General features: G+C 37.8%; 1 protein-coding gene across 8 annotated transcripts in view; it reads left to right on the forward strand.

The window, feature by feature from the left end:
• col15a1b (collagen, type XV, alpha 1b) overlaps positions 1-24,244 on the forward strand; it is a 99,027-nt gene that overhangs the window by 38,211 nt on the left and 36,572 nt on the right. For 4 of the 8 annotated variants that reach the window (XM_057856830.1, XM_057856831.1, XM_057856829.1 and 1 more), the window contains 7 exons: positions 13,448-13,635; positions 13,838-14,047; positions 17,370-17,522; positions 20,345-20,419; positions 20,915-21,010; positions 23,870-23,981; positions 24,118-24,158. In XM_057856830.1, the coding sequence (XP_057712813.1) occupies positions 13,448-13,635; positions 13,838-14,047; positions 17,370-17,522; positions 20,345-20,419; positions 20,915-21,010; positions 23,870-23,981; positions 24,118-24,158 (875 nt within the window). Of the gene's footprint in view, positions 1-5,187; positions 5,764-13,447; positions 13,636-13,837; positions 14,048-17,369; positions 17,523-18,504; positions 18,961-20,344; positions 20,420-20,914; positions 21,011-23,869; positions 23,982-24,117; positions 24,159-24,244 lie in introns of those variants that run through there. The other 4 variants (XM_057856825.1, XM_057856826.1, XM_057856827.1 and 1 more) reach the window with 4 other exon arrangements.

Below are 24,244 nucleotides of genomic sequence, written 5' to 3' on the forward strand. Positions count from 1 at the left end.
GACAGCCAAACCATGTCGTGCCACGGAGATTTTTTTTTTTTTTTTTTCATTATTTTTTTTCCCCCAAGAAGAACCATAACAAAGATATATTTGAAATATTTCATTAGCTAGGCTAATGTTATAGCTCTCAGCTACGGTACATGTATGTAAAATGCGTTGCTGATTACAGCTACGTTACCCTATGTAATAATGAGACTTTTTTTCTCGTAGCAATAGTACGACTTACATCTCATAGTGACTCAGGGTTGGCAACCCAAACTGTTGAAAGAGCCATATTTGACACCCCCCCCCCCCCCCCAAAAAAAAAAAAAAACTGATACAGTATGTCTGGAGCAGCAAAAAATTAAAAGCCTTGTACAAGCCTTATAATTATCAATACTAGCTATATTAGCCTACTATAAAAATGACTAAGTTGGCTAGAAATACATAATTAGCCTTCATGATTAAATGTTTATTTTCCCTGCAGTGGATCCTATAGCGCACCACGTGACTACTCTGTTGTACAATGACACCACAAGTTTAACTTCATTACAATATTAATGAATTGAAAGAATGTTTGTATCATGTTTGTCCTCCTAGAAATCCTATTCAAAGAAAATATATATTTCCCTCCCCCATCTTTTTCCATTAAAAAAAAAAAAAAAAAAAAAAGCTCCGAAGCAGCACTAAAGAGCCGCATGCGGCCCAAGAGCCGCGGGTTTCAGACCGCCGTCGTAGCCCTCCTTTTTCCTTTTTATTTGACCCTCATAAGTACTACATTACCACAACAATAACAGTCCTTCTGTCAACTGACCCATTTACAGGACTGGGGGAATTCTAATGGCCGTGTAAAGAGTTTTTCTTGATTCGGTGGGAAGGTGAATAGTTTTTTCCCCGTTGTTCGTGAACTAAATTTCCACACAAACGCACATCGAGGTACCATTAACTTAGCAAGGAGAGGTATGAGAGTCATTTTTCGAGTGTCCCAGAGCTGGCGAAATTGGGGGGGGGGGGGGGGGGGGGCATTTATCCAACTCCTGTCTGAAGTTGGCGCGTCGGAGTTGTGCCGAAAAATAGCCACTCCACGCGAAATGTCCCCCCGACGGGAGCGCCCACACGTCACTCGTACAAACAGCCTTTTCTTACCAATCGATGGACACGGAAACGACGTTCTTGTACCATGAATATGTATCATTTTACTCTGCTTGAACTAATAAATACTTTACTGTGACCAACGCTCTGAAAATAGAGCAAGGCTTTATTTTGGGCCCCGCCTCTCCGCGCAAGTTCAATCAAAGTTTGCTTTCCGTCCAAGACGGTGTTCTGACAAAATTTGCAACCCAACAAAAATTGCTACCTTGCGGTTTTGCGCATGCGCATAACGTTAAAAATGGCCGCGAATGCAGCGATTCCAAAGTAACCACTGCGTGGTAACAATAATAAAGAAAAACAATAACAAAATAACAGCGGGCTGCTAAGACATGCGACCGCTATCTCTCGCTATCTCGCTCGTTCTCCCATTCTTCCTACTCGTTCCCCTTGCGTCTCTTAAATAAATAAAATACTACTCTAAAATGCTGCTCTCGCTCACGCGGGTAGTAGAGTGGAGTGGGCTACAGCTGTGTAATCGGCTGACTGACGCATCTGATTAATTTTTTTTTTTTTTTTCCCGGCGTTGGGGGGGGGGGTGCAAACGAGACTGTGGCGGGCCCAAACGAGACCGCCACAGTCTCGTTCATTGGTGGGAAACACTGCACATAGTTTGAGTACTGAACAGTTATGTTGATGCCACTATATTCACTGTATTAATTTTACTGTATTTAAAACGGTCATTGATTTTTGCTACTAGGATGCACAACCAATTTAATTAGTCATTTTACTATAAAGGTGCGCCTAGGACAGTGCTTCTCAATTAAAGTATTTTCTCTTACGGCCACCCCAGAAGACATAAACGTTTCTTGCACCCCTTCCCTAAACTCTCTGCTGCCACTGTAAATAATATCATTTGTCTATAAAATTATTATAAGTACACCTCTGCATAATATTCTGTCCTTGTTAACACTAAAGAAAAAAATAATGTAGATGAACTTACAATAAAGTATAACTTTATTAACATTGTTTTGTTTGGAACAGAAAAGACTTAAAGTGCATCCAAAAAAAAAGCTACAATGCTCAAGTAGGTCGAAATCCAGCGTAGGGCTACTGCACCTTAAAACATGTTTTTTCTCCGTGAGATAACTGTTGTTGTGATTTGGTTTAAACTAGGGCTGTTAAAATTATCGCGTTAACGGGCGGTAATTAATTTTTGTAATTAATCACGTTAAAATATTTGACGCAATTAACGCACATGTCCCGCTCAGACAGATTTAAATGACAGTACAGTGAAATGCCCACTTGTTAATTGTGTTTTATGGAGTTTTGCCACCCTCTGCTGGCGCTTGGGTGCGACTGATTTTATAGGCTTCAGCACCCATGAGCATTTTGTAAGTAATTATTGACATCAACAATGGCAGGCTACTTGTTTATTTTTTGATTGAAAATTTAACAAATTTTATTAAAATGAAAACATTAAGAGGGGTTTTAATATAAAATTTCTATAACTTGTACTAACATTTATCTTTTAAGAACTACAAGTCTTTCTATCCATGGATCGCTTTAACACAATGTTAATAATGTTAATGTCATCTTGTTGATTTATTGTTATAATAAACAAATACAGTCCTTATGTACCGTATGTTGAATGTATATATCCATCTTGTGTCTTATCTTTCCATTCCAAGAGTTTATTTTACAGAATATATATATATAATTTACAGAAAAATATAGCATATTTTATAGATGGTTTGAATTGCGATTAATTACGATTAATTAATTTTTAAGCTGTAATTAACTCGATTAAAAATTTTAATCGTTTGACAGCCCTAGTATAAACAAATAAAAGTTGATTTGATTTTATTTGACTTAGAACATATCCATAACTGAACAGTATGGACATGAAGGTGACAATGTTTTTTTTAGGTAAACTATTGTGGTTCCTCGTTTTTATTATTATTATTATGTTTATTCTTTGTTCCGCAGCTCCTTTGAGCTCAATTTGACCCCCTTAGAATGCTTCAATCAATCAATCAACTTTATTTGTATAACACATTTAAAAAATCCGCCAATGAGACCAAAGTGCTTTACATACCATAAAACAGCAAAATAAGTTAACTTTCAAAGATAAACACAAAAATAAAATAAAGAAACAGTCATTGCACATTAAAAGCTGAAGAAAAATAAAATGTTTTAAGGCGTGATTTAAAATCCGTAAGTGAAGGGGCCTGTCTAAAAGTAAGTGGAAATTGGTTCCACAGCCTGGGCACCATCACTACAAATGCACAGTCACCCCTAAGCTTCAGCCTTGATCTTGGGACTTCTAGAAGCAGGTGGTCAGCTGATCTAAGGGTTCTGGTTGGACTGTAAGGCTGAAGCAGTTCTGACAGATATGGCGGCGCAAGAGAAAATGCACCAAAATCGGCAGGCAGGTAAAGACAGGTGCAATCTTTGATACCGTGTAAAGACAAATTCCAAATACACTATGCAGCGCCCCCTAGCAGTCATTCTTTGTCCCGCCAACGCTTTGAGCCCTACTTTGACCCCTACTTTGACCCCCACTTTGACCCCCTCAGAGTGCTTCAAAACTCACCAAACTCAACAGCCAGGTGAACACTGGTGAAAACTTTGATAAAATGGAAAAAAAAAATCAAAATATGCGTAAATGTTTATAGTGCCCCCTAGGAACAAAAACAATATTTTCATTTCTTCTTCTTTTTTTTTTTTTTTTTTTTTGTCTTAAGGTGAAAGAGGAGGTAACAACACAAAGGTTAAAATTTAGAACATATCAGTACTATATGAATGGGATACCATACGCGGTGCCCAGACTGTCGTGAGTACTACATCCAGTTTTATTTGGGTGGGCAGAGCGTGTCTGTGAGTGGGCACCCTCTGTATCAGGGGCGGAAGATAGTGGGTTGCTGTGGGTGTGATCGTACCTGGGCAAGAGAATCTAAAGTGTTTTGTGGGCATGAAGTGGATGTGGTTGGGCAAATTTAAAGTGTTAAAATATCTTTTCCAGCCGCTTGTCCAGTTTTCTGTAGGGGCCTGAAAAAAATGTTCCACAGGCAACAAGCAACATGGGGCCCTTTGAGCGTGTGCAAGCAAGGGGGGACAGTTGGACTAGGAGCAATAGCATATTTAATAAAAGTATGATAACGCCTCGGTCTCATAGAGCGCTTTTTAGGACACTCAAAGTGCCCGGCTTCTACTACATTAGGACATAAAACTACAGTAACACTCACCGCTGTCTTGCTTCCTTTTCTCCTCTTCTGCTTTTTTTTTCTTTCTTTTGTCGCTTCCAGAAGGATAACTCCCCTTCATTTTGGATACACACCAATAAAAAAAAAAGCAAAATCGCCTCTCACTCTCACTCTGAGTCACATGAGGGAGTGGGGGAGAGTAGAGCTAGTGAACGGGCCCCTTTCAGGGAACTCAGACACAAGACTTTCCCTGGCACTGCGCAGTAAAGCTGCTTGTGCTAAATCTGTTGGCCCTCTTGGGGCCCCTGCTGGCTGGGGGCCCTAGGCAATTGCCTGGTTTGCCTAATGGGACGTGAGGGAGGCTCTGCTAGAGATACACTTACAGCAGAAGGATGAAAATAGCTTGTTTTTCTGTTTATTAGATGTTTTGTAGAATATCCTCGAATGATTTCCTGACAAATGTATCGATAATCATTGTATCACCATATCGTGAAATCGTTGTTATTGTAAGCTTTTTATCACAAATTGTATCGTATCATAAGGTACCAAGAAATTCCCACCTCTGTATATTACACTCTTAAAATCATGTATAATTGGTTACCCTTATGACTGACGGGGGATCACCATAACCCTGTGTAGTACTTGCTATATTTAGCAACATTTCCATACAGATTACAATTGAAATATGGTATATACACGTACATACTGAACATGCCAAAAGTGTTAACTTGTGACGTTCATCTTTATGTGGAGCGAGAGTTAGATGACTAAAGTGTGCAAACAGAACATGAGGAATAGAAGGAAAGCGTAATGAGAACTCTCTCAAATCTGTCCTTCCACTCGAGTGAAGAGACAAGGGAGTGAAAATCAGGTCTGCTGTGTTGTGGAGGGCTAGAATAGGGGCAGTCACTAATTGCAGAGTGAGGCGGGGAAAGAGTGAGGCAAAAAAGAGAGGGAGGTTAAAAACCCTGGGAGGAGATGGAGCAGGGACACTGAGAAGGTAGAAGATTGTTCACATTTCTTCATCTGTTGGACCATTTCTTAATGACCCTGCATGTGCAGCTTTTTGGAGAAGTGCATCATTCCTAAACTTCACCGGATCTACCTTGTTGCACTTCGGTACACACAGAAAGGAAAATGGGTGCTCTTTGCATCGCTCTTACTCTTTTCCTCCTCTTGTGCATACCTGCACAAGCACAGTGGTGGAATTTCTTCTGGAGTAGCCCCAAGAGCACCTTCAGCCCCTCTACTCCATCCATAACGTCACCGAGCCCCTCAGATATGCGAGGGACAAAAGCATGGGTGGGAAATGAGGACGAAAAACCAGGAACTACTTTCAGTAGTGCCATCCCAACTGAGGCTGGGATGTCAGTTCTCAACCCAGATGGGTCTATTTCTTTCCGGGGAACGCTACCTCCAGATGTGACTACAGTTGTGATGAGCAGTAATGCAAGATCCAATTTCAAACCACTGAAACACTGGAAGAGTGGTGAGTGTACAAAGTGGAGGGTGTCAGATGTTTTTTGTTGTCATGATATTTTGACATGACAATGTGACTCATTATTATTGCATTCCAATAAATTTTTTATCATGAGTTCAGTGTTCCTTTGCTTTCTAGGGTTGAATAGGGTGAATATCCTGAATTTAATTTGATCTTATTCTATTTTATTATCTGGTTGTGGAAGGAAGTATCATATTTACAATGGATTTTTTTTTTGTCTGAGCTATTTTTGTCGTTTTTTGTGGGTGGGGGGGGGGGGGGTTCTGAAGATTTAATTCAAAATCTCACTGACTGCTTTCTTCATTGAACTGTATTCTTGATGATGTTCTGCCTCTAATCCCAACAGGACTCATCAATTTGTGTGTGAGTGTAGTTGGGTCAACACTGACATTGTGCTACTGTTGGACCACTGGTGACTGCTGTCCTAAGTACCGTAATTTTCGCACTATAAGGCGCAAATGACTATAAGCCTCAGCTGCCCTAACTGTATTATGGGATATTTAGACCAAAAGATATTAACCAGTAACACTTTATTTGACAGCGGCATCATACGACTGTCATAAACCCAAATGAACCACCATCCATTGCTTCGAGAGGCTTCATTTGGCCACCAATGCTCCCTTGGGGGAGACAGTCAAACTCTGCTGGCAAAACTGTTGTTGTCCAACATGCCTCTGAGCATGCATTGCAGCGCTACAGATGTAAATAAGAGTCAAAATTCATGTTTTGTGCTCATTATTTCTTCAGTGACTGTTCCAGTTGTTACATTATTTGCTAGTTATGGTATTTTGTAACACCTTATTTGACAGTGGCACCATAAGATTGTCATTAGACAATCATAATTATGACATGACACTGTCATGAGCATTAATGAATGCTTATAACAGATCCCATTCAGTGTTGTCTGGAAAATTATCTCACTTTTGAATGGATGTAAAAGATCCAAGCTGGACATAAATGGAGTTAGTGACATAATTTGCCAGATGACACTTAATGACATCTGTCATAAGTATTTAGTAATGCCCATTATAGTGTCATGTCATAATTATGACAGTCTTATGACATCACTGTCAAATAAAAGTGTCACCTATTAACCCAAATAAATCATTAGATGATCCCCACTGGACTATAAACTGCAGGATTCATAATGACGGGAAAAAGTAGCGGCTTATAGTCCGAAAATTACGGTAGTCTTGTGGATGAACTGATAAAGCTGACTCAGATGAGTAGGGAGAATGTCTTCCAAACAGAACTGTTCTGTTACAAACGATTCAATGCCCTGAGAAAGAAATGATGTGGATGAATGAGAATACTTGGGCATCTTTAAGACTGTCAGTGGAATAGCAATATTCACTTTGGATTACCTTTTAGCAAATGAAATTACACCGAGATAAAAATAACTTGTGTTGTTGGACAATATTTGATAATCTTCTGGACAAATTGGTTAGAATACTGGCACACAGACTTCCTTTCTTTCTTGAAGAGCTTGCTTTTGCTCCGGTAGCATGCTGGTATGTGACATAGCTGTACACTAATGTGCATTGCACTAAATCTTTGGGAGCCTGAGAAATCTTGGAGGAGTGGGCCAAACAGCGGGAAGCTTTTGTGTGGCATGACAGGGTCAAGGTGGGTTTAAAAGGTTATGTGTGGCAACACATTTTTTTTTTTTTTTTTTTAAATCTGGCCAAGCTGATCAAGCGTTCATGTGGCCAACATGATGAGGATTAGGTGCAATTTGAGAGACTTTATGTAGAAATTGTGGTCCAAAGTTAGCTTAATGGCTGACAGATTTATGGAAAACATGCAAATTCTGATTGAACTGACATTTGTTCATGAAGCATTAACCCTAATTAATCTCCTGAATGACTAAAATGTCTACACTTAAAGGGCAGGTTTTGCAGGTCATAGATGTACTGAATTGGTAAATCGACATACATGAGTCTTTATGAAGGTAATGTTACATAATTTGACATTTGGCATACATTCAAAAATGAGATTTAGGACTTTGCATTTCAGTCACTTTTACATTTCTAGCGGTAAAAACAAATCGTTCATTTAAAGAGAGAGCTTAGTGTGACTCAGGTTCTGTATCGTAATGCGTTTGTTCACTTTGATCAGGGTAATGGTGACTTTAAGAGGTTAAAGTTCGTGTTGGGATTTAGAATTTTTGTCGTCTTGATGATTAAGGATATGGGGCAGTAGTAGAACATTTGTTGGGACTTTGGATTAGGATATTGACAACCAAAATTCATATGTCCTGTTGTACACAAATGTAACAAACAAACAAACAAAAAAAAGTTGGTTGATGAGATGCTAACCCACTGCACTGTTTCCATTCGCCTAACACAAGAGATGCACCGGTCTTTTTTGCACATTTTCCATGTTTTATTTGGTGTTTACAATACTTGCATAATCACAGTAACAAGGTTGCAGCTGGTAACAGCATTTCAAATCTGTACTTATGTTGGTAGAAGCCAGCTAGAAGTTACTGCTGACCAAGAGGACAAAGTCACTGTCAGGGAATGCGCGGGCAGGCAGGTGGTGTGGACCCAAATGCAGAGAAACAAAAACGCAAGGCAGGTGGCAGAGAACTCAAAAAATGGTTTTAATTATAACTAACAAAAGCACAAAGTACAAACAAAACCACTGGGGATCAAAGGGCAAGATTCAAACAAAACTTACTTAAATCAGAGGGACTGGTACACGAGGGCTTGGAACGGACTTGAAGTTTGCAAAGACGGACATAGACAATGACGCAACAAGGAGTGACAAGAAACTGGGTCATTATATACGCAGACAAGGGGTAACGAGACGAGGAACAGCTGGGTAACACAGGTGGATGCAGATTGCAGGATACACTGGGAAAACACACACACGTGAGAGCAATGGGTAATCACAGGGACAAGTCACACAAGGAGAAACCAAACACAAAACCTAACACTCACTTATAATATCTCAATATGTAAAGAAAAAATGAACCTTTATCTGACCATCAGCACAACAGGATTTTATGAGGTAGAATGAGACATTCAGTTTGGGCTAACTACCAATATTTTATAGAATATTAATCATAGAGATGAATGCTTACACTTGCTTGATTCATTGTTTTGGGAAACTGATGATTTCAAGTGCAGTGTATCAGGTGATTCATTGCTTGCAATAATAAAACAGATTTGACGGAAAACACTCACGTGACTTAAAGTTCCGCTCTGAGACCCCCAAATTGGCCAAATTTCAAAATTGTCCCATATGCATGTGTGATACATGATTGGAAAGCTTAAAATCTCAATTTTCTGGGGGAAGTAAAATTTTGAACACAAGGGCATTTTTTAAAAAATTCTTTTTAAACAGCAAAATCCTTTCTGGGGGTGAGAGCACACGAGAGCAGAATTACAGATGCCATGACTTTAACGAGATATTATCGCGTACTTACCTTGTTTAGATCCAAAAACGCCATGTAGCATGTATCACTGAGGGTCAAGACACAGCTCTGAATGGCCACAGCTGGATTTCTTTGGGATTTTATGGGTGAAACATGGTAATATAACAAGGGTCGCGATCCAGAAATCGCAGACATCAAGGAGTGGTCGAGATTTTCTTTGTCATATATTTACCCTTTTAAACTTTTTGTTTCAATTTTTCTTTGCTTGGATCGATTATTTATCATCTAACATATTGGAGAAAATGCAACAGTAACAAAAAAATACAATTAAGCAATAGTTATGAGGTCGATATCCGTGACTTTTTTACAGACACCATTTTTTTCATTGTGACATAATTTTTTAAAAAGTAAAATATGCTAGTGAATAATTTTTCAAAGTCGTTTTTTTATTTTTGGAAACGAAATATTAGACATCCATTAATGAATCTAAGCGAAAAATGACGGACATTTTGAATAATAAATATAATTCATTACCTTCGTTTCCTGGCTGGGTTGAAACAAAAGCAGTTGCGCGACGTCTGTAAATGGGGGTTTCCAGGGTAAAACGGACAAATTAAAAATAGTTTGGGGGCCTAATGTGCCATGAATCTGCAATGGCAGAAAATAGACATATTGTTCTATCAAACACAACAGTTGTTATGGCTTAAAATACAGCAGTTTCTTTTAAAGAGGAGTGCAAGAGCAGAAACTGCTTTTTCAGCCTTGTCTGTGTTTTCCGCCATATGCATGTGAAATGTCCTCCAATTTTGGAATAACCCAGCCATACTGTTGCATACACAAGAAGCAGGTCTGTCGCACGACACAGTTGTATCTAATAATAAGAACGTGGACATATTGTTTTTATGATTATGAATGCATACTTTTCTTTCCGTTTTTTTAACACCAGCTTTAAAAAACATCTGAGCATGTATCGTGGTTTGAGTATGTATAGAGGCACATCTATTGTCAATTCCCCCCCCCTCCCTTCCTCATATACAAACACTAAAGCTTCTAATCAGGTACGTTTCCGGTTGGTCAGGCTGATAAATTAGACCCCCAAATCCTTGCCATGTCTAGTGTAATCTGTAGCATTTGTTCATATAGCTGAAAAAATAGTGTGTGTGGCCCCCTGTCAAGCGCTAGGCCTGTAACTTCGATGATTAAGAGACGTTTGGGGTTAACATTGGCCTCATTGCGATTGTTCATTTGTGATGCTCGAGGTTAAGGGGGAGGATTAGGAGATGTTTTGTGTCAATAAGTCCTCACTTGGATAGCAACCGAGAATGTGTGTGCGTGACTGTAGATATAAATACTGTAGCAGGGGTGATGTAGGTTGGAATGCAGAGGTGAGAGTTGGTCAGAATGGGAGACAGGCTCAATGGCAGTGTGGAATAAAAAGAATGTGGGGCCATCTACACATAAGTATGCACAAAATAGCATAATTGCGACACATTGGGAAATCATGAGTTGGGTTTATTATCTCCTTGCAAGGACGAGCAGTGATACATTAACAGTAGTGTTAGCATCAAATCAAGTCAAACGAAAATCAGGATGATTCACCAGTGCTTATTGTAACTACACTAACCTGGTCAATGAACAGGCATTAATTCTAGTACTTTAACATGGGAATAAATTATCACTGATTCACAGCATGCCGTTACCAGGACAGATTAGTGGAATGTGCTATGGACAAGTTTCATGAGCAGAACATGGCCGGCGCCATCCTTGACATTTTCTGCTACGGACTTCCGGTTTAGACCGAACAACATGAAGTGCGTTTGAAGTGAGCAGTGTGTAGACAAAGTTAAAACTGCAAAATCAAACCAAAAGAACCCAAGGAATCTCAAAAAATGGATTCAGCACAACGTAGATGAAGAAACAGGACTTTCTGTGTTGTGCATTTGATCGTTCGTGGACAAAATTCTAACAAGGTGTGCAGCCTGTGTTAACGTATATTGATACGCCAGCCACTTGAGTGACCAAAATGAGGCAAAATTACAAATAATATTACAGCTGCCGAATGCAGAAGGGTTGACACATATTTTGTTGTTACAAACCAATATTTACCAAACAGGCATGAGTGGTTTAAAGCTGCCTGCCCACTATAAAACACACACCTAGTAAGAATTGTCTTGATAAGAAGCATTGTCTGATGTCCATCATGGCTCGGAAAAAAGAGCTGTCTGAAGACCTGCGATCAAGGATTGTTTATTTGTATAAAGCTGGGAAAGGATACAAAACCATCTCTACAAGTCTGGATGTTCGTCATTCGACAGTCAGCGAAGTTGTCTACAAATGGAGAGAGTTTGGCACTGCTGCTTCTTTCTCAGGGAGTGGCCGTCCACAAAAGATGACACCAAGAGTTCAGCGCAGAATACTCAGAGAGGAAAAAAAAAAAGAACCGTAGATTGTCTACTAAAGACTTACAGAAATCACTAGCACTGTCCAATATCTCTGTGCACACATCAACTATATGTAAAACTATGGCTAAGAATGGTGTTCATGGGAGGACTCAACGGAGGACGCCTCTTCTGTCTAAAAAAAAAACATTGTTGCTCGTTTAATATTTGGCAAAAGGCACTTGGACACTCCACAGACGTTTTGGCAAAATATTTTGTGGACTGATGAAATCAAAGTTGAATTTTTTTGGAGTAACACACAACTTCATGTGTAGAAGAAAAAATGGAACAGCCCACCAACTTCAACACCTCATCCCCACCGTGAAGCATGTTGGAGGGGGCATCAGGATTTGGGGCTGTTTCGCTGCCTCAGGGCCTGGACAACTTGAAATCATTAATGGCAGAATGAATTCAAAAGTTTATCAGGATGTTTTGCAGGAAAACCTGAGGCCCTCTGTCAGACAGTTGAAACTAAAAAGAGGATGGATGGATGCTGCACCAAGACAATGATCCAAAGCACAGAAGTAAATCAACTTCAGAATGGTTTCAGAAGAACAAAATACACGTTCTGGAGTGGCTAAGTCAAAGTCCAGACTTGAACCCCATTGAGATGCTGTGGCATGACCTAAAGACAGCGATTTGCCAGACATCCCAGGAATCTGACTGAACTACAGCAGTTTTGTAGGGAAGAATGGGCCAAGATTAGTCCTGATTGATATGCCAAACTGATCTGCAGCTACAGGAAGCGTCTGGTTGAAGTTATTGCTGCCAATGGGGGGGGGGGGGGGGGGGGGCACAAAATATTAAATGTGATGGTTCACTTACTTATCTTTCCCCCATTCTGTCATTGTTTGCATACTATCTTTATCAAAATATGAAAACCTATAAATGTTTGGGTGGTTTTAGTTAAGGCAGACACTGTTTTTACATCAGTGTGATTTTGACAAAGACCAGATCACATTTGATGGTGATTTTATGCAAAAATGTGAGAAATTCCAAAAGGTTCAGATACTTTTTCATACCACTGTAAATTGAGCCTTCCATCATCAGGTAGAATACACGTAGTCTCGATATACTGAATGTCCATCAATGTAAGTGTTGTTGTGAGGCACATCAAGTTGTCTTCCCTTTCCTAACAGCGTTTTCCACCTGCTAACCATCAAACAAAAAATGTGTAATGCTTGAATATATGCATTAAGGGGTAAAAAGCCCATGTATGACTTGTAGTATATGAGTGTTTGTTTTCCATTTATTTATCGTTGAAGCTAATGCAGGCTAATGATGTCTCAGCTGTGACACAACACACATAATTGTAGTCAAACTGAACATAAATGTACCTGTTACTGCTTTGTGGTGGCACCTTTTTTTGGTTCCACATCTGCCTTCACGAGCACAAAATTCCCATATTCATGTATTTGGACACATTCAATTGGATGTTTAGGAGATTTTCAGGTCCCTGATTGTGTTTCCATCCACTGCCATTAAATCAATAGAATACTAAACTATTTTGGTTGTGGTGACTCTTAGCCATTTCTTCATGTTGTCCTCCCATGTCGTGATGATGGCAGATAGATGCGACATTTCCAAATGTTCTTTTTTGAGGGATTTTGATGAGTATTGCCACTCCAGCTCCACTGTTGTTTTGATTGGAGAAAGTGTAAAACGGAAGTCGCGAGCAGAGATGTGGAAGTAAAGCGGAAGGACCTCGGAAACTTTACTACAGTGATTAGAGCTTTAAAAAATAAAATCCTGGCTTCTGCATGATTCTATTTATAGGGTGCATTTAACGGATAACAATTTGACAAAATGTGACAACACACCTCTCAGGTTTTGCATTGTTTGTTTCTGTCAGAGCTAAGCTTCGGAAGTCATGTGGACTTGACAGCGTTAATTGGCATGCCCCTCCCTCCTTCTGTCTCCTTCACGCCTGGTTTTGAGGGGTTTCCAGCTTACCATTTTGGGCCTGAAGCCAACATAGGCAGGCTCACCAAGGCCTTTGTACCAGACCCATTCTACATCGACTTCGCCATCATTGTCACGGTAAAAATTTAGAATTTATGAATTTGAAGCCTCCTTTGACACGTTATAGAATTATAAATACACATAATACAATTTACGCCCCCTTGTAATATGTAATATTTTTAATTTTCTGCAACTTTAGTTACTTTATGTTTTTACATTGTTTAATTAAATTGATTGTTTTAATACTAATCTATTAATTGTTATCTTTAATTGACTTTAGATCCGACCAGCCAGCCAGAGAGGAGGCACTCTATTTGCCATCACAGATGCCCGCCAAAAGGTGGTTGAGTTGGGCTTGGCCCTTACTCCAGTCCATGCAGGTTTTCAGAATATCTTATTATACTACACTGACAGCAAGCAGCCATCCCACAGCCAAAAAGCTGCTGCCTTCAAGGTCCCAGACATGACGGACCAGTGGACTCGCTTTACTGTAAGTTGTACAGCAAGCAATTCTTTGAGGGAAAATTAGGATCATTACAGAATTGGAGGAGATTTTATCTTTGAAATTATTGAAAAACATAATGAGTAGATAATGGATGGGATAGATGGAAGTCTTCACTTTTTGGATTTTCTACATATTAGTCAATAATAGTATATAATAAGCTTGCAAAGGCTTGATTAGCTCGATTTGCAAAACTATGGGACACGTTTTATTACAGTAAAGGATTTATTTGGTACGGTATTTGTAATTTTGGCGTAATAGCAGAAACTGGGTTGCAGCAAGTAACAATGTTGCCAAGCTATACTGTCTCGAAGGCAGGGGGGTGCTCATTGTTTTTTGCTCCTAGATGTACTTTTCAAGAAGACAACCTTCCGCGATTTACCCTAACCGCGGGTGTTGCATAACCACATATGTTGCTCACAACATAATTTACTATGTACATGAAAAAAAAAAAAAAAAAAAAACCTTTCATTTAACCCTTTTAGACCCACATTTTTTTGCTGGGCAAAAAAAAAATCTGATTTTTACTCCCTTCAAATACATGAACAAAGTGTAATTTTTTAATCGGAGATATTTCATACTTTTATTGTTTATTTTAATTTTAATGTTTCATTGTTTTTGATGAGAAATGAGCACTTATTTTTGCCTTTTTGAAGTTGTGTTTTGTCTCAGCCATTTTCTAAGAGCCATCATTGTTTTTGATGAGAAATGAGCACTTATTTTTGCCTTTTTGAAGTTGCGTTTTGTCTCAGCCATTTTCTAAGAGCCAAAAATAGCAAAGAGGGCGTGCTAAACCTCATGATTTGATTTTGAAGGGTAAAGTTTCCCAGAAGTGGTAATAGCAACTCAATTCAGTATATTTATTAATTTAGAGATGCAAACGTGTCATGTCCTTCAGCAGCATGCTCAGGTCTAAGAAGGTTAAAACTAGAGATGTCCTGATCGATGCCGATCGATCAGGTCCGATCACGTCATTTTCAAAGTATCGGAATCGGCAAAAAAATATCGGCCATGCCTTTTTTAAAATATATATACTGTATATATTTTAATTAAATCGTTTTCTAATTGTATTTAACGTTATAGACATAATATGTTACACTTATCCAGAGTCTTTAGTTTAGGTCTAAGGTAGGGTTATCAAATTGATCCCAATAACGGCAGTAATTTATTTTTTTTAAAATGTATCACGTTAAAATGTTTAACGCAATTAATGCATGCACTGCACGACCCACTCACGCATTGTCGCGCTCCATCTGTAATTACGCCATTTTGCCATTATAGAGAGCTAACAGGCAGCGTAAAATGAGTAGAGTGAATCTTGGCAGCTTTTGGAACATTATTTAAATTGGCTAAAGCCTTACAATCCCTCTCCCTACGATTAGAAATAGAAATAGAGCATTGTGGGGAGGCAAGGTAGCAATTGATCTTTTTATTAACACCTTGAATTAAAATCCATCGCAGAAAAGATATATGAATTGGTAGCACTACGCACAGTCGTGGTTTCACTTGTCATGGTTCCACTTCCCATCATGCATTGGGCATGGCCTTCAGTATCATTTACTGAAAGCTCAACAAATACACTAGACGGCAATATTTAGTCACAATATACAAAGTCACAAGTCTTTCTATCTGTGGATCCCTCTCACAGAAAGAATGTTAATAATGTAAATGCCATTTTGAGGATTTATTGTCATAATAAACAAATACAGTACTTATGTACTGTATGTTGAATGTATATATTCGTCCGAGTTTTATTAGTTTTTTTCTTAATGCATTGCCAAAATGCATACGATCGAGAAAAATTATCGGGAATGATTGGAATTGAATCGGGAGCAAAAAAAAGCAATCGCATCGGGAAATATCAGGATCGGCAGATACTCAAACTAAAACGACCGGGATCGGGAGCAAAAAAACATTATCAGAACAACCCTAGTTAAAACCCTTTTTTTTTTTTTTTTGATGTCACGATAAACCCACAATGGCGTTGTGATCATAATGAGAACCCCTGCTCTAAGGAGTAGCAGCTAGCTGTTTGGCTAATTGTCACTACAAGGAAAAAAGGACACTTATGGAAATAAGTATTACTTTAATCATAGGCCTTATACATAACAAGGTTACATAAGGTATAGTGTAATGTTCAATCAAGGCGTAGCATGCTTTATTTATTCCCGGTTTTTTTGAAAACTGATGTCAAGTCCATCATATAATGTGCAGAGGTGGGTAGAGGAGCCCAAAAAAATTTACTCAAGTACAAGTAAAAAAAAGTATCCAGTGAAAAGAATACTCAAGTAACGAGTAACACTAACTCCTTGTTTTTGATTTATTCATTTATTTATTTTTAAACAATGGTATTTTTTTTCTCTCAGCACAAACATATCTATATGAACTGTTGTTATAATGATACTGTACAATAACCCTTTACATAACCACATTAAAACAATGAAATACAAAAAAAAAAAAAAAAATTCCGACAAGAGACAGAAATGAAGCATTATTCGTCCAAAAAGCATGAGTGCCCTCTAGTGGAGAAAATACCTTCTAGTTTGAATAGTGAATAGTTCCTTCATAGTTACTATTATGAAATTAAAAGGATCATATCTCTGGTTTTCCGTGGTGAATCAGTGCCAAATAAAAACTAGGAGAGAGGTTTAAATCCTCGCTTTCAAGTCATGTTGAGGGCAGCGCTCCTTGTCGAATACTTCATTTTTTACTGCACTTTCAAGACGCAACGTGAGTGAACAGGCTGGCGTGATCATAGAAGGGCAAGCTTGCGTCTTATTGGTATAATGGAGTCACGTGATTAATGTTGCGATGTCTCATTGGTACAGCTACTCATGGCATCGCTGGCAAAATTAATTAAATAAATCTACTGTTGTGTAGCCCAAAGTTGCGAAGTGAGTGTAGTGTTTTTTTCTGCACAAATCTACTCAAGTAAAAGTAACAAGTACGGTTTAGTAAAACTACTCTTATAAGTACATTTTTATCAAAAGTTTCTCAAGCAAATGTAACAGAGTACATGTAACGCCCTACTACCCACTCCTGATAATGTAATTCACTGGTTCTTTTACTATGCTAAAAAAGGTTGTGTTTACACAGTGGCATGTATTTTACGCGACACTTGTTTCATGAATAATCATTATTATTTGAAATATAATGTTTATTAAAAATAATGTTCCCATAGTTACAAGAGACAACAATGAAACAAATAAGATCCATTTAAAAAAATGAAGAATATTTAATGTGGGTGCCAGAAAACGTCAAAGTACTGAGCAAGTTTTAGTGTTTTAGTGTTTATCCTTTGGCGTTGTAGGTTGTTGTGGAGCACAATGAGGTGCGTCTCTACATGGACTGTGGCGAAGCTGAGAGAGCAGCCTTCCATCGAAGGCCGGAACGACTCACTTTTTCACCTTATTCGGGCCTTTTTGTTGCAAATGCAGGAAGTACAGGCCTCGAGAGGTTTGTGGTAAGTGGAAAATAGACATATTTGGTTTATTGGAAAGACAAGACTGCCAGTTGTGTATTCAGCACATGTCCAATGTAGGTTGTGCTACAGCACCAATAATACTGTATGTCATGACCGCTGAAGATCCTTAGGAATGCAAATATCTATTCTGTTGATTTGTTGACATTTTTTTAAGTACAAACAAAGAAGAAGTGGGTAGTGGAGTAGTTTCCAATGAGGAAAGTGGGGGAGTAAGAAGATGTGGGATGAGGAAGTCAAACATCCCATTAAGATTAGCTTTGGTCTTATCAAAGAAATCATTAGCGTCATGTACAGTATATGTATACAAACGTTGAAGAAACATTTCTGTTCCAGCATAAGTGTGTCCAAATTCATAAGGAAAGGTACATGCATGGATGAATTTGGTGTAGAAGAGTCCTGACTATACTCAGTGGGCACTTTTGGATGAACTGCAACTTTACAAATAGCAAACCGCTTGTAGGAAGAGAAAAGAGAAGACGCTGTTCTTGTATTGTGTCCCATCTGCATCACCTGTAGGAATAGTCCACATGGATGAATACTTATCTTCATTAAAATCACAACCTATATCTGCTCTTACAAATGAAATCAGGATAAGCCAGGCTTTACCTAACATCTTTTCAGAGAAAAGGATTGAAGACAATTTCAGTGACATAATTGCAACAACATTGCCTTTCCGTCCAAGATGTTTGAATATTTGGCTAATTCAGTTGTCAGTACTTTTGTTTGTTTGTTTGTTTGTTTGTTTGTTTGTTTGTTTGTTTGTTTGTTTAGCCGTTTTGGAATAAAGTGTAATTGCACACGCACCACAGCAGATGGCAGTGGCGCTCTCATTGTCAGATTGTGCGCATTTAGCTTGTAGTATGAAGTGCAGTGAAAAACCGTCAAAAGTACTTAACAGGGATAAAAGCAAGGCGGACAGAGATGGAGATAATGAGACAAAGATAGACAATTTTAAGAGATATCGACTACCATTTATTGACGGAGAGTTTGTTTTTGTGTGGGTGTGAGGCACAAAATATTTTTGTATTTTCAGGAGGCGGTGCAACGTCCTTTTAAGCTAGCTAGCTTTTCAGTGTGTGTTCACAATGTGATTTTGCAGTTATTAGTGTTTTCTTTTCTTCTAAAGAAAAGACACAACGATTTTGTATGTTCCTCCTCCTCTATTATATATGGCGGAAAACACAAACAAGACTGAAAAAGCCGTTTCTGCTCTTGCACTCCTCTTTAAAAGAAACTGCTGTGTTTTAAGCCAAAACAATTGTTGTGTTTGATAGAACAATATGTCTATATGTTGCCATAGCAGATTCATGGCACGTTAAGCCCCGGAACTATTTTTAATTTGTCCGTTTGACCCTGGAAACCCCCGTTTACAGACGTCGCGCAACCGCTTTTGTTTCAACCCAGCCATAAAATGAAGGTAATTAATGATATTTATTATTCAAAATGTCTGTCATTTTAGCTTAGAATCATTAATTGATGTCTAATATTTCGTTTAAAAAAAAATTTTTTTTTTTTAAATTCACTCGCATATTTTAAACTTTTAAACAAATGACGTCACAGTTTAAAAAAAATTGTTTCTGTAAAAAAGGCACGGATATCTACCTCATAACTATCGCTTAATTGTATTTTTTTGTTACTGTCACATTTTCTCCGATATGTTAGATGATAAATAATCGATCCAAACATAGAAAAATTGAAGAAGAAGAAAAAAAAACATTTAAAAGGGTAAATATATGAAAAAATCTCAACCACTCCTTGATGTCTGCGATTTCTGCATCGCGACCCTTGTTATATTACTATGTTTCATCCATAAAATCCCCCCCAAAAACAGCTGTGGCCATTCACAGCTGTGTCTTGACACTCAGTGATACATGCTACATAGATTTTTTGGATCGAAACAAAGGTAAGTACGCGATAATATCTCGTTAAAGCCATGGCGTCTGTAATTCTGGTCTCGCATGCTCTCACCTCCAGATAGTTTTGCTCTTTAAAAAACTTTTTTTTTTTTTTTTAATGCCCTCCTGTTCAAAAAATTTCGTCCCCCCAAAAATTGAGATTTTAAGCTTTCCAATGATGTATCAGTATCACACATGCAAATCGGACAATTTTTAAAGTTGGCCAAATTGGGGGTCTCAGAGTGGAACTTCAAGTCACCTGAGTGTTTTCCACCATATATCAGCTTGTGAGTTGTCATTCACTGTGAGCCAGTTTGCTTGAAGTTAAATACTGTAGTTGTGCGCAATAAAGGACAGTAAGGAATATTTAGCTGTCCAAACATTGAGAATTGATTAGCATTTACTCTAACAATCATAAAGCCTTTTTTTTTTTTTTTTTTTTTTTTTTTTTACTGTTTTTCACTTGATATAAGTTGTTTTATAGGGTTTAAAAATGTTTAAAATACTTTATTTCAATTTGAAGAAATTAAAAGTTTAACAGCCCTCTGAAATATATTGTTCTGACGAAGATTTACTAATCAACACAATCATAATAAACACATTGGTACATGATGCCAATAATAGGAAGCGTGTAGATTCTACATACAGTATAATCTTGTACAAATTTGGCTCACATTACTATATTACAGACACAATATTATTACATGCATTGTAAGCACTGTTTAAAATGTCAGATACTACATGATCTAAATTCTTGAGTGACAGCCAACTAGACTTTCTTCCTCTTCTGACACATTTTTCCTGAAGAACAGAGTATAGATGCATTATAAGAGGAGCCCTCATTGTATGAAGTGTATATGTTTTACCATTAGCATTTATTGATTAGTGTTTGCAATATCTCTACAGGGGGCTATTCAGCAGCTGGTTATCAAAGATGATCCCAGGGCAGCCGAGGAACAGTGTGAGGATGACGATCCTGATGTGAGAAGTATATGCAGTACAAAAAATATACATATACAGTAGTTCTGCCATTGGTGAGATGTCCTGATCCATTTTATAAAATAAAAAAAAAGGACACAGAATTTATTACTCAATACATTTTTCAGTCAGACACGAGTGCAATTACATCATTTTGTAGAAAAATTATGGTACACGGGCTTATACTTACGTACTGTATAGCGCTCTTCTACCTTCAAGGGTCTCAAACCTGATGACAAAGCATCAAGTGCAACGTGGGGTTGGAGTTGACTATCTTAATTTTGTAATTTTAAACATTGTGTGGTCAAAACTATAATGAAAAGTTATCTTTTTTTCCTGAATCTAAAGTATATTTGTCCAATTTCTGAACTAAAGTAAATTTGTCTGATTTGAAGATGTTGGTGAGTTGTTTTTTTTTTTTTTTATAATCATTGTGTAATATGATATTTACATTCCTCCAAGTTTATTTTTCCTCTTCATGTTATGTGCCCATTAAAGGCTTCTGGATATGCCAGTGGTGATGATGGTCTGGATGACAGAGAGACAGAAGAAGAAATAAAGAAAACAGAAAGAAATAAACATGGAGCTGCACAGGTATATTACAGTTTTTTATTGTTATTTATAGAGAAATTGCATGTATGTTAACTCATTCACCGCCATTGACAGTAATCTACATCAAATCCATTTGAACTGGGATGAACGCTGCCCGCCCCTCAATGGCAAACGATGATTTAATTCATTAACCCTAAATACAGTGGTACCTTGACATACGATCACTTTGACGCACAATCTTTAAGATTGCTTAGTTTGAGCAATTTTCCAATTTCTGATGAAAAAAACAGAGGAATTGAGCTTTTTTAAAAGCATACATTTCAAACATAACTTTGACTTTAACACAGCTATTTTTTTGCTTTTTTGACATCCCAAACATCTGAATAATGTTTTCCTTCTACAAAATAACATAAGTAACAATTTATTTACACATAACTAAACTATTGAACAGAAAGATGACGCTGTTGTGGCCGCGGCTGTATCGGCAGACGGGTTAAATTTTTCCCTCATCACCGCCTGTCTATCTCATCAAGATAGATTTTTTTCTTTCTTCTTTCCTTCTCTTGTAGTGACCACTACCTCATAACAGAATTCACCTAGGGAACTTGTGTGGGGCATGTGCCTTGAGTTTACATCGTTCTCCACATTTTTCTCACGCTTCTTACTTCTTCCAACTTCCGCTTCCTGACTATTTGTCTTCATTCATTTTCTTTCACGGTTCGATATGAGTTCTTACCAAATGCGCTACTGCCCTCCAGTGGCTAGTTTTATTGCTTTAAAATGGATTTTTGGCGTTGTGCTTTGGAGAGAACTTGCATCAGAACCTAGAATGTAATGTAAATGTAAAAGACGTATAAATACGTTTTTGGGACACTGGAACAATTAAAAATAGAATGTTTTTATACGTTTTTGGAGAAATGAGTATTAATAAGTTAAGGTGACAATTATTAAAAAATATTATTGTAACATCGCCAAAAAAATCGCCAGCTTCGTCAAGTTTTTAATCATTTATTTCAGAATTTGTGCAACACAACATGCCTAGTGTCCACCGCAGCTGAACATGAAAAGTGAAAGTAAAAAAGTCCTTTCTCACTCTGTCATGTTAGCCACGCGGTGCGTTCAGATACACCACGCAAAACACAGCCGCCACATTAGAACCCGACTCATTAAATTATTAAAATTTTATTATTAATATTATTCCTATTATCATATTATTATTATGATTTTTATTCATAATTTATGTTTAGCTCTCTAATTGTTATTTGCAATAGTACCAGCAGTATTTATTATGGATTTAGTATGGGTTTTCGGGCTGTGGAACGAATTAATGGAATTATAATGTATTCTTATGGGAAAATCATGCTCAACATCGACTTACAATGTCGTGGAATGAATTAACTCTGTATGTAGAGGTACCACTGTATAATAATATACCAAAGTTACCTTATGGTACACTATTAACAGCATATTTTTTAAATAGACTTGGTTTAAATATCACCATCAATGGCTGCCAGTGAGTTAAAATCAATCCAACATTTAGATTTTGCGTGTAAGGTCTATTCCGTTATTCCTCATGACAATAATGCACCTCAATAATACTGAAGAATGGTAGCATGTTTTGGAATTCTGCACAAGTTAATGATTTGAGTGATGATTGCCTAGCTTTTTCTATCAATGGCATGAAATAGAAGGTTTTACCATGAACAGAAGAAAAACCCAGATCCAAGAAAATACGTGCCTGTTTGTCGTCTTTCTTCCTCCCACATTTGGGAAGTCAGCCTGACCCTAAACATACCATTTCATCCCGTCCCTCTCCTTGAATCCTCAAAGGAAATTCAAATGTCACTGAGTCAGAAAGTCAATATAGTTTTGGTTTGAACATGACTAAATTGCTAGTGTGCTACATTTTGTCAGGGTTTCCCCAACATTGTGCAGGTTTTCAAAATGAGTCTCAGATTTCGATGCTATTTTTATTTAACTGTCAAACTGGTGCAAATTGCGCTTATTAACTAAGTCACCATAATTTTCAGACTATAAGGCGCACCTGACTATAAGTCGCCAGCCACCAAATTTGACTCGAAAGCAGCGTTTGTTCATTGATAAGCAGCACTGGACTATAAGCTGCAGCTGTCCTCACTGTATTATGGGATAGTTACACCAAAAGATATTAACCGATAAGCTTTGCACCAATTTGCTGCAAAGCTTCATCGCTTCGAGAAGCTTCATTTGACCATCACTGCCCCCCCTGGGGGAGACAGTCAACCTCTGCTGCCACCTGCTGTCAACAATGTTCCTAGAATGCATTGCAGCGCTACAGATGCAAATAACAATCAAAATACTATATGTTCTGTGCTAATTATTTCTTCAGTTACTGTTCCAGTTGTTTCATTAATTGCTAGTTATGGTATTTAGTAACACTTTATTTGACAGTGGCGCCATAAGATTATCGTAAGACTATCATAATTATGACATGACACTGCCATGAGCATTAATGAATGGCTATGACATATTGTTTTGTGTCATCCGGCAAATTGTCTCACTTTTGAATGGATGTAAAAGATCCGAGCTGGACATAAATGGAGTTAGTCACAACATTTGTTGGATGACACTTAATGACATCTATCATAAACATTAATTTATGCCGATGATAGTGTCGTTTCGTTCTAGTCTCGTCAGACGAAAAGTGGCATTCATGTCGTTACATTTTGGTCTCCCAAGGCACGTTTTTAGCTCGTTATCGTCTCGTCATTGTCATGAAAAAAAATCCTCGTTAACAAAATATTTTCGTTATAGTCATCGTTGACGAAAACAACACTGGTCATTACTAATCAAACTTTTTATTGTGATGCACTTTTATAGTGTTTTAATTTTTTGCATTTACTAACTTATACTTTCTAACAGGGAAACACTGCTCCAATTAGAGCACCACCAACAGAGGCTCCAAAGATGGAGAATGAAAAAAATTCAGATCACCAGACCTCAATTGAGGCCAATGAAGAGGTCTTGCAAAAGGGTAAAACGAATGACTGTGAAATCTAAGTGGTTTTTTTTTTTTCTTGCTGTACTTTCTAATATTATGATACTATTATAATTAATAATAATAACAAATTCATCATGGTGGTCATAATTTTGTACATTGACATTTTTAGGGCCTCAGCAGACAGACGAGCCCGGGGAAGTATCTGAAGATGTCAGTTCCTATTAATATATAATAATATTTTTGTTTTAATCTGTTCTTTAAATTGTGTATTCACCTGTTGTAAAAATACGTAACGA

This window comes from Corythoichthys intestinalis, chromosome 14, assembly GCF_030265065.1.
Source record: "Corythoichthys intestinalis isolate RoL2023-P3 chromosome 14, ASM3026506v1, whole genome shotgun sequence".
Taxonomy (NCBI): domain Eukaryota; kingdom Metazoa; phylum Chordata; class Actinopteri; order Syngnathiformes; family Syngnathidae; genus Corythoichthys; species Corythoichthys intestinalis.